Source organism: Macaca nemestrina, chromosome X (assembly GCF_043159975.1).
Source record: "Macaca nemestrina isolate mMacNem1 chromosome X, mMacNem.hap1, whole genome shotgun sequence".
NCBI lineage: Eukaryota > Metazoa > Chordata > Mammalia > Primates > Cercopithecidae > Macaca > Macaca nemestrina.
In genome coordinates, this window is record NC_092145.1 from 69349812 (window position 1) to 69365883 (window position 16072).

General features: G+C 36.7%; 1 protein-coding gene across 2 annotated transcripts in view; it reads left to right on the top strand.

Moving 5' to 3' along the window:
• Window positions 1-16072, top strand: part of LOC105488016 (POF1B actin binding protein) — a 111524-nt gene that overhangs the window by 58848 nt on the left and 36604 nt on the right. For both annotated transcript variants that reach the window (XM_011751666.2, XM_011751665.2), the window contains exons 8-9: window positions 3584-3611; window positions 4806-4880. In XM_011751666.2, the coding sequence (XP_011749968.2) occupies window positions 3584-3611; window positions 4806-4880 (103 nt within the window). The remainder of the gene's footprint in view (window positions 1-3583; window positions 3612-4805; window positions 4881-16072) is intronic.

A 16072-nucleotide genomic window follows, 5' to 3' on the forward strand; every position in this document is an offset into this window, starting at 1 on the left:
GTGCAGACAATATGATTCTATACCCAGAAAACCCCATAGTCTCTGCCCAAAAGTTCCTTGATTTGATACACCACTTAAACAAAGTTTTAGGATGTGAAATCAATGTACAAAAATCAGCTACATTTCGATACACCAACAATATCCAAGCTGAAAGCCAAATCAAAAATACAATCCCATTCACAATTGCTACAAAAAGAGTAAAATACTTAGGAATACAGCTAACCCAGGGAGTAAAAGACCTCTACAATAAGAATTACAAAACACTGCTCACAGAAATCAGAGATGACACCAACAAATAGAAAAACATTCCATGCTAGTGGATAAGAATAATCAGTATTATCAAAATGACAATACGGCTGCCCAAAGCCATTTACAGATTCAATGCTATTCCTATCAAACTAACAATGTCATTCTTCACAGAATTAAAGAAAACTATTTTGAAATTCATATGGAACCATAAAAGACTGGAATAGCAAGACAATCCTAAGCAAAAATAACAAAGTTGAAGGCATCAAATTACCCAACTTAAAACTCTACTACAAGGCAACAATAACCAAAACAGTATGGTGTTGCTACAAAAACAGACACATAGACCCATGGAACAGAATAGAGATCCCAGAAATATTGCCAAATACCTACAATTATCTGATTTTTGACAAAATCTACAAAAATAAGCAATGGGGAAAGGACTCCTTATTCAATAGATGGTGCTGGGATAACTGGTTAGCCATATGCAGAATATTGAAAGTGGAACCCTCCTTACACAATATACAAAAATTAACTCAAGTTGGATTAAAGTCTTAAACCGGAAACCAAAATCTATAAAAACTCTCGAAGATAACCTAGGAAATATCATTCTAGACCTAAGACTTGACAAAGACTTCATGGACAAAGATGCCAAAAGCAATTACAACAAAAACAAAAATGGACAAATGGGACCTAATTGAACTGAAGACCTTCTGCACAGCAAAATAAACAATCAACAGACTTAAAAGACAATCTACAGAATAAGAGAAGAAAATATTTGCAGACTATACATCCAACACAGGTCTAATATCCAGAATCTATAAGGAATTTAAACATTTTTTTAAAGTTCAGGAGTACAAGTACAGGCTTGTTACATAGGTAAACTTGTGTTACGGGGGTTTGTTGTACAGATTATTTCATCACACATGTATTAAGCGTAGTACCCATTAGTTATTTTTCCTGATCCTCTTCCTCCTCCCACCCTCCACCTTTTAATAGGCCCCAGTATGTGTTGTTCCCCCTCTATGTGTCCATGTGTTCTCATCATTTAGCTCCCACTTATAAGTGAGAACATGCAGTATTTGGTTTTCTGTTCCTGTGTTAGTTTGCTAAGAATAATGGCCTCCAGCTCCATCCATGTCCCTGCAAAGGGCATGATCTCTTGTTTTTTTATGGGTATGTAGTATTCCATGGTGTATATGTACCACATTTTCTTTATCCAGTCTATCACTGATGGCATTTAGGTTGATTCCACGTCTTTGCTATTGTGAATAGTGCTGCAATGAACTTACACAAGCATGTGTCTTTACAGTAGAATTATTTATATTCTTTTGTGTATATGTACAGTTATGGGATTGCTGGGTAGAATGGTATCTCTGTCTTTAGGTCTTTGAAAAATTGCCACACTTCTTTTTGACAACTTACAAGCAAAAAACAAACAACCTCATTAAAAAGTGGGCAAATGACATGAACAGACACTTTTCAAAAGAAGACATACATGTAGCTGACAAGCACATGAAAAAAATCTCAACATCACTGAACATTAGAAAAATGCAAATCAAAACCACAATGAAATACCTTCTCACACCAGTCAGAATGGTTGTTATTAAAAAGCCAAAAAATGACAGATTCTGGTATGGTTGTGGAGAAAAGGTAATGCATATGCACTGCTGGTGGGAATCTAAACTAGTTCAGCCATTGTGAAAAGCAGTTTGGCAATTTGTCCAACAACTTAAAACAGAATCACCATTTGACCCAGAAATTCATTGAATCAAATGCTGATTCTGTTTTAAGTTCTTGGACTAATTGCCAAACTGTTTTCAACAATACACAAAGGAATATAAATCGTTCTACCATACAGACACTTGCACACCTATGTTCATCACAGCACTATTCACAATAACAATGACGTGGAATCAACCTAAATGCCCACTGATGGTATTTAGACTGGATAAAGGAAATGTGGTTCATCTATACCATGGAATACTATATAGCCATATAAAAGAATGAGATCATGTTCTTTGCAGGGACATGGACGGAACTGGAGGCTGTTATTCTTAGCAAACTAATGCAGAAACAGAAAGCCAAATACTGCATGTTCTTACTTATAAGTGGGAGCTAAACATTGAGTACATACAGACACAAAGAAGGGAACGACAGACCTACTTGAGGGTGGAGGGTGGGAGGAGGATGAGGATCAAAAAACTACCTATTGGGTACTGTGCTTATTACCTCAGCGATGAAATCATTTGTACACCAAACCACCACAAAATGCAATTTACCTATATAACAAACCTGTACATGTACCCCTCAACTTAATATAAAAGTTAAAAAAAAGAAGACACAAATCAATCTTGAAATGTTTTCATGATAAAATTCTATTAGGCAATAAAGTCAAGTTAATTATTTTAAAATAAAATAAATATTATGCCTTGCTGTCAGAACCCATGTTTACTGTTTTCTGTTCATTTGTTTGAGAAGTATGTTTACCATATATATTTTGGGCCTAATTCTTCCATCAAGAGGAGTGGGAACAAGTTGGCAAAAATGAAGGCCTGTGTCTTGCCCCAGACAACACTATCAATGTATCCTTTCCAGTTTTCAACATTCCCAAAGGAGCAAGTGCCAGTCTGGTATAACCAGAAACAAATCTTCTTCAGCATTTTCCTACCTATCATGGCTCCACAAAGGGTCTTTCAAGCCCTGTGACCAAATCCTCATTATGATGCTGGAAATTCTATTACCCCACTAGAATTTTGATCATTTTGCTTAATGCTTTGTCCCTATGTAAATATTCAAATATCCTTCAAGCCAGTCATTGCCAAATATACTCTAGTATAGATTAAATGAGTTATTCAGGCTTTTCTTGCAAGCTTTGATTTTATTAAATAGGGTATGAAGAACTTGAAAACACTGTGGAGGGAAGATGGAATCAGCACTGAAAGATACAAGAAGGAGAAAATGAAAGTGGAAATAGAGAGAGAAAAGCTATTTTTGTTATTTATTCACCCAAGTAGCATTTATTGCCAAGCACAGGGGACTTCTAATCTAGCCACAATTAAACTGGTGCTAACGGATAGTACTAACCACTTCTGTATATTTTATTATTTTGTTATTCAGATGTTCATTTTTAATAGATCTGCTAATTCCAGAAAAAATATTTTAGTCAAACTAACTAAAAGTGCCATTTTAGTTTTAACATTTTCACTTGTGCTTATAAATTGAATAAGTCCTCTTATATTTCAAAAAGTAAGATACAATTAATAGAAAACTAGCATTTATATATGATCAGTGAATATACTTTCCTAAAGTTGTCTCTTTTTTTTTGTTCTTGCAGCAAACAAGACTTTGAGTCTACAGATGAGGTAAGTGCAAAAATAGTTGAAAATCGAATATAGTGTAATGAGAGATTCTGATATTTGCAATAATAATATTCTTTTAGTTAAGTACCTTTACTAGACTGAAAATGCAGGTAAGTGAAAAAATTGTGGCCATTTTGCCTTTAAAATTATATAAACACTACATATTTATAATAACTATAAAACTACTAATCATTCACAAAAATGTTTTATCAACTGTCACTTTGTGATTTGTCTATGCTTATTGCAATATTTATTTGAAATGTTCTATTTTTAATTTCTGTGTGTACATAGTAGGTGCATTTATTTATGGGGTACAAGACTTATTTCACTGACCACATATTCTCTGCTTTAGAAAACTGAAATCTGTATGATTAATTAAATAGCAAATTTAGTTTTAATATGCTTCAAAACCTTGTATGTGCCATGCCAGTCAGCAACTTAAAGTAAAAATATTTTCAAGTATTAATCTAGTACATATGCATATTATCTTAATAATTGCTTTTAATAGAATAATCAAATAGAGAAAAATCTATTTCAATGCAATAAAAAGCACAGTTCCCTCTTTTGTGATTTTAATCGTTTTTTCCAGTGTACTGGTATACTGCATTCATTACAATTATTCAGTAATTCCTAAATTACCTTTAAGAAATACTTCTCTTCAGCTCCTCACTTAAAATTAGTTGAAGCTGTTTCAGTGTTGTGGTGGCAACATCACAATCTTTCAAAAGTCACCACAGCTCTATGTAAATTCTCAGTAAAACCTGTAACACCCTTAATTTTTATTTCCCAAAGTTTTCATTATTTCAAAAATGAACTTCTAGAATGTCATATCACCCAAAAAAACTTCCAGTTTTTAAAAATATACAATGAATAAAGTGTGTAAAGGTATTTAATAGACCATTTTGCTTTTGTTTTAATTTCATTTTTTTAAAAATAGAAATGGAACTTCTCATTGGTTGCCCAAAGGTTTTCCCTCGAATGCGTGGAATTCAGGATTATTTTTATACTGTTTGTAATATAATTGATTTTTTAAAAATAAGAACTGATAAGGCTAGAAATTAAACTCATAGAAACTGTTTCTCAAAAAGTGAATCTTTTAATATTCCTAAAATATGTCCCATTACACAAAAGTCTGTGGATTGCTTTTCTTAAGATTGACATGTATCTGTTCCATGGATAAGCCTTTTTTTCTTACAGTCGGAAGACATTGAATCATTGATTCCTAAAGGATTATCAGAGTTTACAAAACAGCAAATTCGCTACATTCTGCAGGTGAGATGGGGTCAAGTGTGGATGTGTGAAATCAACACTAACAAACAGCTTCCTAGGTTGCTTCCCTTGATTAAGAACAGAAAGTCCCAAATTAAAATCCTCTTTCCTAAGAGTTGATGATTCTTTGATTAGACTAGGGTTATATTTCAGTTTAGTGAGATCACCAAAAAGTATATTGAATGACTAGCATCTGGGAACACATTCTGGAAATATTATTCCCTTCTATAGAATGCCCTTATTTACCCCTCAGCACTTTAGTACAATCTGACTCTATCTCATAGTTTTTGCCTTCCTCTTCTCCATTCCACCCTCTTTCCTACCACACGCACCCTATCTCATCATTGGCAAGGAGAAATGGAAAGGCCAATTCCTTACTTTTCCAGAATTGTGGTAGAGACCACTGGAACAGTAAATTCCCCATGAGGAAGGGAGAGACCACAGATCAAGACAGATAATAAGGACTGGGCGCGGTGGCTCACGCCTGTAATCCCAGCACTTTGGGAGGCTGAGGTGGGCGGATCCCTTGATGTCAGGAGTTTGAGACCAGCCTGGTCAGCATGGTAAAACCCCGTCTCTCTACTAAAAATACAAAAATAAGCCGGGCATGTTGGTGCATGCCTGTAATCCCAGCTACTTGGGAGGCTGAAGCAGGAGAATCGCTTGAATACAGGAGGTGGAGATTGCAGTGAGCTGAGATCGCACCACTGCACTGCAGCCTGGGCAACAAAGCAAGACTCCATCTCAAAAAAAAAAAAAAACAAAAAAAAAACATAGATGCTAAGAAAATATGACTAAAAAGAAGAGTACATGTTTTTCCAACAAATGAACCTAAAGATAATCTAGTTTTGTCTGGTGACGCCAATTTCTAAGTTTGATATTTGGTCTCAGGTCTTTGTTGATCACCAAAGTATTGAACCTGGTATAATGTTTATGAAAATTAAATGAAATATTATTTTTAGTGACAAACAGTCTGTATTATAGATGGTGGTTTGAGGAACACATATGCTCCTCAAAACCTGAATCTGGGAGCCATTCTTGATATTATCTCTGGTGGTGGGATGTCCATCCAACGTGCATTCCAGGTCTATTTTTTTTTTTTAAACTCTTTCTGAGGATCTTTGCATCTAAGTTCATGAGACACATTGGTTTGTAGGTTTGTAGTTTTCTTTTCTTTCTTTTTTTCGGTACTCTCTTTGGTTTTGATATCAGGGTAATACAAGTTTCATAAAATGAGTTAGGAAATGTTTCTTCCATTTCTATTTTCTAGAAGACTCTGAATATTTGTTGCTAATTCCTTTTTAACATTTGATAGAATTCTCCAGTGAAAATATCTGGGCCTGGAGATTTGGTTTAGGGGAATAAAAAAACTAAATTCAATTCCTTAATAGTTACAGGGATCTTCAAATGATTTATTTTATATTGGGTGAGTTATGGTATCTTGTGTTTATCAAAGAAGTAGTCCATTCCATCTAAGTTGTCAAATCTATGCATGTATAGTTGTTCATGTTGTTTATAGTATTTTATCCTTTTGATGGCTGTACTGCTATTCTCTATTTAATTCTTGATATTAATAATTAGTGTCTTCTGTTTTTCTTCTTTGTCAATCTTGTCAGAGGCTTATCAATTTTATTGACTTTTTCAAATAAGCAGATTTTAGTTTCATTGGTCTTCGCTATTGTTTTTCTGTTTTCAGTTTCATTGATTTCTGTTTTAAAAGAATGAATTTTAATGGTCTTACCACAAAAATGATAAGTTTCTGTTCTTATCTGTATTACGCCCTATCTTTGCTTGCTTTTGGTATATTTTGCTCTTATTTGTCTAGGTGCTTGACATAGGAACTTAGGTTATTGATTTGGAACCTCTCTTGTTTTCTAATATAAGCATTTAGTGCTACAATTTCCCTTTTAGCATGGCTTTAACTTTCTTTTGATTAATGTTTGTGTGGTTTGATTATTGTCCAACCTTTTACTATCATATATATACATATATATGTGCAAAATTTTCATTTTATTTGAAGCGAGTATCTTATAGATACGGGAGTGGGATTTTTTTTCTTTATCCTCTCAGTCAATCTCTGTCTTTTATTTATTTTGTATATTTAGATAAGTTGCAATTATTGTTATGTTAGGGCTAGATCAGTCATTTTGTTTTGTTTCCTGTTTGTTGTCTCTAATTTTTGTTTCCCTGTTTTCTTTGTCCTGCTTTCCCATGGATTACTTGAACATGTTTTAGAATTCCACTTTAATTTGTCTCTAGTACCCTTGCTTGTATCTCTTACTATGGCTTTTTAGTGGCTGCTCTAAGTATTACATTGTATATTATTTTAAACCATTTAAACACTTAGCCCAGTGTACTGGTGTTGATATTTCACCAGTTTCAGTGAAATGTATAAAATTTTGCTTCCTTTACATATCTTTATTATCTGCATTTATAATTGTCTTAAATATTCTCTCTACATACATTGAGAACTACATTAGACAGTGTTACTAAATTTTGCTTCAACCACTTAACATAATTTAGAAAATTCTAGAAAAGTTTCCAGGGCAAGATGGCTGAATAGGAACAGCTCGGGTCTGCAGCTCCCAGAGAGATCAATGCAGAAGACAAATGATTTCTGCATTTTGAACTAAGGTACCCAGCTCATCTCATTGGGACTGGTTAGACAGTGGGTGCAGCCCACAGAGGGCAAGCAGAAGCAGAGTGGGATGTCACCTCACCCGGGAAGTGCAAGGGGTTGGGGAACTCCTTTCCCTAGCCAAGGGAAGCGGTGAGGGACTGTGCCATGAGGAACTCTGCACTCTGGCCCAGATACAACACATTTCCCACGGTCTTCAAAACCCATAAACCAGGAGATAACCTCGGGTGCCTACACCATCAGGGCCCTGGGTTTCAAGCACAAAACTGGGTGGCCATTTGGGCAGACACTGAGCTAGCTGCAGGAGTTTTTTTTTTTTTTTTCCATAACCTAGTGGCACCTGGAACACCAGTGAGACAGAACCCTTCACTCCCCCGGAAAGGGGGCTGAAGCCAGGGAGCCAAGTGGTCTAGCTCAGTGGATCCCACCCCCATGGAGCCCAGCATGCTAAGATCCACTGGCTTGAAATTCTTGCTGCCAGCAGAGCAGTCTGAAGGCAACCTGGGACACTCAAGCTTGGTGCGGGGGAGAGGCATCCACCATTACTAAGGCTTGAGTAGGAGGTTTTCCCCTCACAGTGTAAACAAACAAAGTTGCCAGGAAGTTCAAACTGGGTGGACCCCATCACAGCTCAGCAAAGCCTCTGTAGCCAGACTGCCTCTCTAGATTCCTCCTCTCTGGGCAGGTCATCTCTGAAAGAAAGGCAGTAGCCCCAGTCAGGGGCTTATAGATAAAAGTCCCATCTCCCTGGGACAGAGCACCTGAGGGAAGGGGCAGCTGTGGGTGCAGCATCAGCATACTTAAACATTCCTGCCTGCTGGCTCTGAAGAGAGCAGCAGATCTCCCAGCACAGTGATCTAGCTCTGCTAAGGGACAGACTGCCTCCTCAACTGGTTCTGACGCCTGGGCCCCCTGACTAGGAGATATCTCCCAGCAGGGGTCTATGGTCACCTCAAACAGGAGAGCTCCAGCTGGCGTTGTGTGGGTACCCCTCTGGGATGAAGCTTCCAGAGGAAGGAACAGGCAGCAATCTTTGCTGTTCTGCAGCCTCTGCTGGTGATACCCAGGCAAACAGGGTCTGGAGTGGACCTCCAGGAAACTCCAGCAGACGTGCAGCAGAGGGGCCTATTAGAAGGAAAACTAACAAAAAGAAAGGAATAGCATGAACATCAACAGAAAGGATGTCCACACACAAACCACTTCCGAAGGTCACTGACATCAAAGGCCAAAGGTAGATAAATCCACGAAGATGAGGAAAAAACAGTGGAAAAAGGCTGAAAATTCCAAAAACCAGAATGACTCTTCTCCTCCAAAGGATCTCAACTCCTTGCCAGGAAGGTGAACAAAACTGGATGGGGAATGAGTTTGACGAATTTACAGAGGTAGGCTTCAGAAGGTGGGTAGTAACAAACTCCTCCGAGCTAAAGGAGCATGTTCTAACCCAATGCAAGGAAGCTAAGAACCTTGAAAAAAGGTTAGAGGAATTGCTAACTAGAATAACCAGTTTAGAGAAGAACATAAATGACGTGATGGAGCTGAAAAACACAGCACGAGAACTTCTTGAAGCATACACAAGTATCAATAGCCAAATTGATCAAGCAGAATAAAGGATATCCCAGATTGAAGATCAATTTATCCAAATAAAGCAAGAAGACAAGATTAGAGAAAAAACAATGAAAAAGAATGAACAAAGCCTCCAAGAAATATGGGACTATGTGAAAAGATCAAATCTACGTTTGATTGGTACACCTGAAAGTGATGGGGAGCATGGAACCAAGTTGGAAAGCACTCTTTAGGATATTATCCAGGAGAACTTCCCCAACCTAGCAAGACCAGCCAACATTCAAATTCAGGAAACACAGAGAGCACCAAAAAGATACTCCTTGAGAAGAGCAAACCCAAGACACATAATCGTTAGATTCACCAAGGTTGAAATGAAGGAAAAAATGTCAAGGGCAGCCAGAGAGAAAGGTCGGGTTACCCACAAAGGGAAGCCCATCAGACTAATAGTGGATCTTTCTGCAAAAACCCTACAAGGCAGAAGAGAGTAGGGGACAATATTCAACACTCTTAAAGAAAAGAATTTTCAACCCAGAATTTCATATCCAGTTAAAGTAAACTTCACAAGCAAAGGAGAAATAAAATCCTTTACAAACAAGCAAATACTGAGAGATTTTGTCACAACCAGGCCTGCCTTACAAGAGCTCCTGGAGGAAGCACTAAATATGGAAAGGAAAAACCAGTTCCAGCCACTACCAAAATATAAAAAATTGTAAAGACCATCGACACTATGAAGAAACTGCATCAACTAACGGGCAAAGTAACCAGCTGGCATCATAATGACAGGATCAAATTCACACATAACTATGTTAACCTTAAATGTAAAAGGGCTAAATGCCCCAGTTAAAAGGCACAGACTGGCAAACTGGATAAAGAGTGAACACCCATCAGTGTGCTGTATTCAGGAGACCATCTCACATGCAAAGACACACATAGGTTCAAAATAAAGGGATGGAGGAAGATTTACCAAGCAAATGGAAAGAAAAAAAAAGCAGGGGTTGCAATCCTAGTCTGTGATAAAACAGACTTTAAACCAATTAAGATTTTAAAAAGACAGAGAAGGGCATTACATAATGGTAAAGGGATTGATGCAACAAGAAGAGCTACCTATCCTAAATATATATGCACCCAATACAGGAGCACCCAGATTCATAAAGTAAGTTCTTAGAGACCTACAAAGAGACTTAGACTCCCATACAATAATAGTCGGAGACTTTAACAGCCTACTGTTAATATTAGACAGATCAATGTGACATAAAATTCAAAAGGATATTCAGGACTTGAACTCTGCCCTAGGCCAAGTAGACCTAATAGACATCTACAGAATTCTCCACCCCAAATCAACAGAATGTACATTATTCTCAGCACTACATCACACTTATTCTAAAATCTACCACACAATTGGTAGTAAAACACTTCTCAGCAAATATAAAGCAACAAAAATCATAAGAAACAGTCTCTCTGACCACAGTGCAATCAAATTAGAACTCGGGATTAATAAACTCACTCAAAACCGCACAATTACATGGATACTGAACTATCTACTCCTGAATGACTACTGGGTAAATAACGAAATCGAGGTAGAAATAAACAAGTTCTTTGAAATCAATGAGAACAAAGACACAACATACCAGAATCTCTGGGACACATTTAAAGCAGTGTTTAGAGGGAAATTTATAGCACTAAATGCCCACAGGAGAAAGTGGAAAAGATCTAAAATCAACATCCTAACATCACAATTAAAAGAACTAGAGAAGCAAGAGCAAACAAATTCAAAACCTAGCAGAAGACAAGAAATAACTAAAATCAGAACAGAACTGAGGGAGATACAGACAGGAAATACTCTTCAAAAAAATCAATGAATCCAGGAGCTGGTTTTTTTGAAAATATTAACAAAATAGATAGACCACTAGCCAGACTAATAAAGAAGAAAAGAGAGAAAAATAGACACAATAAAAAATCATAAAGGGGATATCACCACTGATCCCACAGAAATACAAACTACCATCAGAGAATACTATAAACACATCTAAGCAAATAGACCAGAAAAACTAGAAGAAATGGAAAAATTCCTAGAAACATACACCCTCCCAAGGCTAAACCAGGAAGAAGTTGAATCACTGAATAGACCAATAACAAGTTCTGAAATTGAGGCAGTAATTAATAGCCTACCAACCAAAAAAACAAAAACAAAAACAAAAACAAGCAAACAAACAAAAACAAAGAAAGAAAAAACAAAAAGCCCAGGACCAGACAGATTCACAGCCAAATTCTACCAGAGGGACAAAGAGGAGCTGGTAACATTCCTTCTGAAACTATTCCAAACAATAGTAAAAGAGAGACTCCTCCCTAACTCATTTTATGAGGCCAGCATCATCCTGATACCAAAACCTAGTAGAGACAGAACAAAAAAAGGAAATTTCAGGCCAATATCCCTGATGAACATCAATGCAAATATCCTCAATAAAATACAGGCAAACTGAATTCAGCAGCATATCAAAAAGCTTATCCACCAAGATCAAGTCAGCTTCATCACCAGAATGCAAGGCTGATTCAACATATGCAAATCAATAAACATAATCCATTACATAAACAGAACAAATGACAAAAACCACATGATTATCTCAATAGAGGCAGAAAAGGCCTTTGATAAAATTCAACACCCCTTCATGCTAAAAACTCTCAATAAACTAGGTATTGATGGAACATATCTCAAAATAATAAGAACCATTTATGACAAACCCACAGCCAATATCATACTGAATGGGCAAAAGCTGGAAGCATTCTCTTTGAAAACTGGCACAAGACAGGGATGCCCTCTTTCACTACTCCTATTCAACACAGTATTGGAAGTTCTGGCCAGGACAACCAGGCAAGTGAAAGAAATAAAGGGTATTCAAATAGCAAGAGAGGAAGTCAAATTGCCTCTATTTGCAGCTGACATGATTGTATATTTAGAAAACCCCATTGTCTCAACCCAAAATCTCCTTAAGATGATAAGCAACTTCAGCAAAGTCTCAAGATACAAAATCAATGTGCAAAAATCACAGACATTCCTATACACTAATAATAGACAAACAGAGAGCCAAATCATGAGTGAACTCACATTCACAATTGCTACAAAGAGAATAAAATACCTAGGAATTCAACTTATAAGGGATGTGAAGGACCTCTTCCAGGAGAGCTACAAACCACTGCTCAAGGAAATAAGAGAGGACACAAACAAATGGAAAAACATTCCATTCTTATGGATAGGAAGAATCAATATCTTGAAAATGGTCATATTAGTTAAAGTAATTTATAGATTCAGTGTTAACCCTATCAAGCTACCACTGAGTTTCTTCACAGAATTAGAAAAAATACTTTAAATTACATATGGAACCAAAAAAAGAGCCCATATATCCAAGAAAATCCTAAGCAAAAAGAACAAAGCTTGGAGGCATCATGCTACCTGACTTCAAACTATACTACAAGGTTACAGTACCAGTTTGGTACCAGTACCAAAACAGAGAGATAGACCAATGGAACAGAACAGAGGCCTCAGAAATAATGCCACACATTTACAACCATTGGATCTTTGACAAACTGGACAAAAACAAGCAATGGGAAAAGGATTCCCTATTTAATAAATAATGCTGGGAAAACTGGCTAGCCATATGCTGAAAACTGAAACTGGACCCCTTCCTTACATCTTATACAAAAATTAACTCAAAATGGATTAAAGACTTATATGTAAGACCTAAAACCATAAAACTCTAGAAGAAAACCTAGGCAATACCATTCAGGACGTAGGCATGGGAAAGACTTCATGACTAAAACACCAAAAGCAATGGCAACAAAAACAAAAATTGACAAATGGGATCTAATTGAACTAAAGAGCTTCTGCACAGCAAAAGAAACTATCACCAGAGTCAACAGGCACCCTACAGAATGGGAGAAAATTTTTGCAATCTATTCATCTGACAAAGGACTAATACTGAGAATCTACAAATAACTTAAACAAATTTACAAGACAAAAACAAAACAACCCCATCAAAAAGTGGCCAAATGATATGAACAGACATTTCTCAAAATAAGACATTAATGCAGCTAACAAATATAGGAAAAAATGCTCATCATCATTGGTCATTAGAGCAATGCAAATCAGAACCACAATGAGATACCATCTCATGTCAGTTAGAAAGGCGATCATCAAATAGTCAGGAAAAAACAAATGCTTGAGAGCATGTGGAGAAATAGGAACACTTTTAGACTGTTGGTTGGAGTGTAAGTTAGTTTAACCAGTGTGGCGCTTCCTCAAGGATCTAGAACTAAAAATACCATTTGACTCAGCAATCCCATTACTGGGTATATACCCAAAGATTATAAATCATTCTACTATAAAGACACATGCACATGTATGTTTATTGCAGCACTATTCACAATAGTAAAGACTTGGAACCAACCCAAATTGCCCATCAATGATAGACTACATAAAGAAAATGTGGGACATATGTACCATGGAATACTATGCAGCCATAAAAAAGGATGAGTTCATGTCCTTTGCAGGGACATGGATGAGACTGGAAACCATCATTTGCAGCAAACTGGCACAGAAACAGAAAACCAAACACCTCATGTTCTCACTCATAAGTGGGAGTTGAACAGTGAGAACACATGGGAACATCACACACCAGGGCCTGTCATGGGGTGAGGGGTTAGGGGAGGGATAGCATTAGAAGAAACACCTAATGTAGACGACAGTTTGATGGGTGCAGTAAACCACCATAGCACATGCATACCTATGTAAGAAACCTGCACATTCTGCACATGTATCCCAGAACTTAAAGTATAATAAAAAAAGAAAACTGTAGAAAAGAAGGAAAACCTATTATATTTACCATATTTTTGCTTGCCATGCTATATCTTCCTTCTTAATGTTACAAATTCTTTCTTTTATCCTTTTCTTTTCTTTAGGCAACTTCTTTTAGCTATTCTTTAAGGTTAGGTCTGCTAGTGACAAATTATTTTCATTTTCCCTCATCCGAAAATGTGATTTTCCCTCCATTCCTAAAGGATAATTTCACTGCATATAGAATTTACAGTTGACAATTATTTTCTTTCAGTACTTAAAAAATAATATGCTAGTTCCTTCTGGGCTTCATGATTTGTAATGAGAAATCTGTTGTCATTTGAATTGTTATTCCCAATAATTAATGTTTTTCTTGCTGCTTTGAAAATTTTTAGTCTGTCTTTAGTTTAAAGAAGTTTGACTCTGATTTGCCTGGTAATGGATTTCTTTGGGTTTATCCTGTTTGGGATATGCTCAGCTTCTTGAATATGTATGTTACCAGGTTTTACTAATTTGGAAAACTTCTCAGTCATAATTTTTTAAACATTTTTTCAGCTCCATCCTCTTTCTCCTTTCCTTCCAGAACTCTGAACATGAAAACTAGATATGTGGTATACACCCACAGGCCCTTAGGCTCTGTTTAATTTTTTCTAATCTATTTGTTTCTGATATTCAGATTATATACTTTATTTTATTCTATCTTTAAGTTCACTAATTCTTTCCTGTGTTCTCTCTATTCTGCTTTTTAGCCTACCTCTTGAGAGTTTTGTTGTTTTGGTTTGGTTTTTGTTTCTTTGTCTTGTTATTGTCCTTTTCAGTTCTAAAATTTCCATTTAGGTATTCTTTATGTCTTCTATTTATTTGCTGAGACTTATTTTGTTGTTGAGACAATGTATTTTTACAGTCTCTTTGCAACTTCTTGTTGAAGTATTTATGATGATTGTTTTACACACTTTATCAGATAATTCTAACATTTCTATTATCTTGATGTTGTCATCAATTAAGTGTTTTTTCTTATTGAGTTATTTGTTGTTCTTGGAATTATGAGTGATTTTCAATTGACCCTGAACATGCCTGATCTTGTTTGATCTCAGAAGCTAAGCAGGATTGAGCCTGGCTAGTACTTGGATAGGAGACCTGGCCATTTTTATGTTGTGGTTCTCTGAGTCTTATTCAAATATTCAAATATCAGTGAAAGTGTGTGCACTACCTATTGTTGCCAGCTGGTGGTGGAAGTGGAGGTTCCCTCACTCAGCTTCTCTTGATGCAATAGGGTGAAAGTCCAAGCTCCCTTCACAGTCTCAACTGACATCACAGTGCATGGAATTTCATTTTTGGCCAGTAGGAATGAAAGCACCATCTCTTCACTCTGCCTTTTCTGACACCATCCCAGTGAATGGTGTTGTGTACCTCCCTAGAGCCTGACAAGGGGGCATTCTAAGCTCTCTTCTTTGCCGTCGATTGTCTGTGTGGAAGTAGAGTTGCAGTTTCTTCTGTGGTGTTTGGCTAAGATAGAGTGGTTACTATCTAAAAGTTTTCTGTCCTGCTAGGCTGACCCTTTTATGGTCCTTTGGCTAGAGAGAGAATTCTCTTTTCAGGACTTTTGTTGTCCATTGATGTAACTAGATTACCAGCTTCCCCAACACTGATCTAATATATGAAGCAAAAAGAAAATCCAGGAACTCACTGCTGTGTCATTTCTCAGGTCCCAAGATTCGTAACCAATCATTTCTCTTGTCACCAATTTGAGTCTTTTTATATTTATTTTATATATAATGTCCAAGGTTTTTAGTTGTACTTAACAGGAAGGCTAGGGAAAAGTATTTTTTTTCTTTCTTTTTTTTATGAAGCAACAAAAGCAGAGATTTATCGAAAACGAAAGCACACTCCACAGGGTGGGAGTGGGCTGAGCAATTGGCTCAAGAGCGCAGTTACAGAATTTTATGTGATTTAAATGCCCTCTAAAGGTTTCCCACTGGTAACTTGGTGTACACTCTATGTAAATGAAGTACTGGCCCGTTATCAGTCGGATTGGTTGCAGAAAGTGACCAATCAGAGGCTAAAGTTACAAAGTTATGCCTTAAACAATGTCTGATTGGTTGTGGAAAGTATTTCTACTCCATCTTCCCAGAAGCTGAAGTTGTCTGTTTTTTAAACAATTTTTCT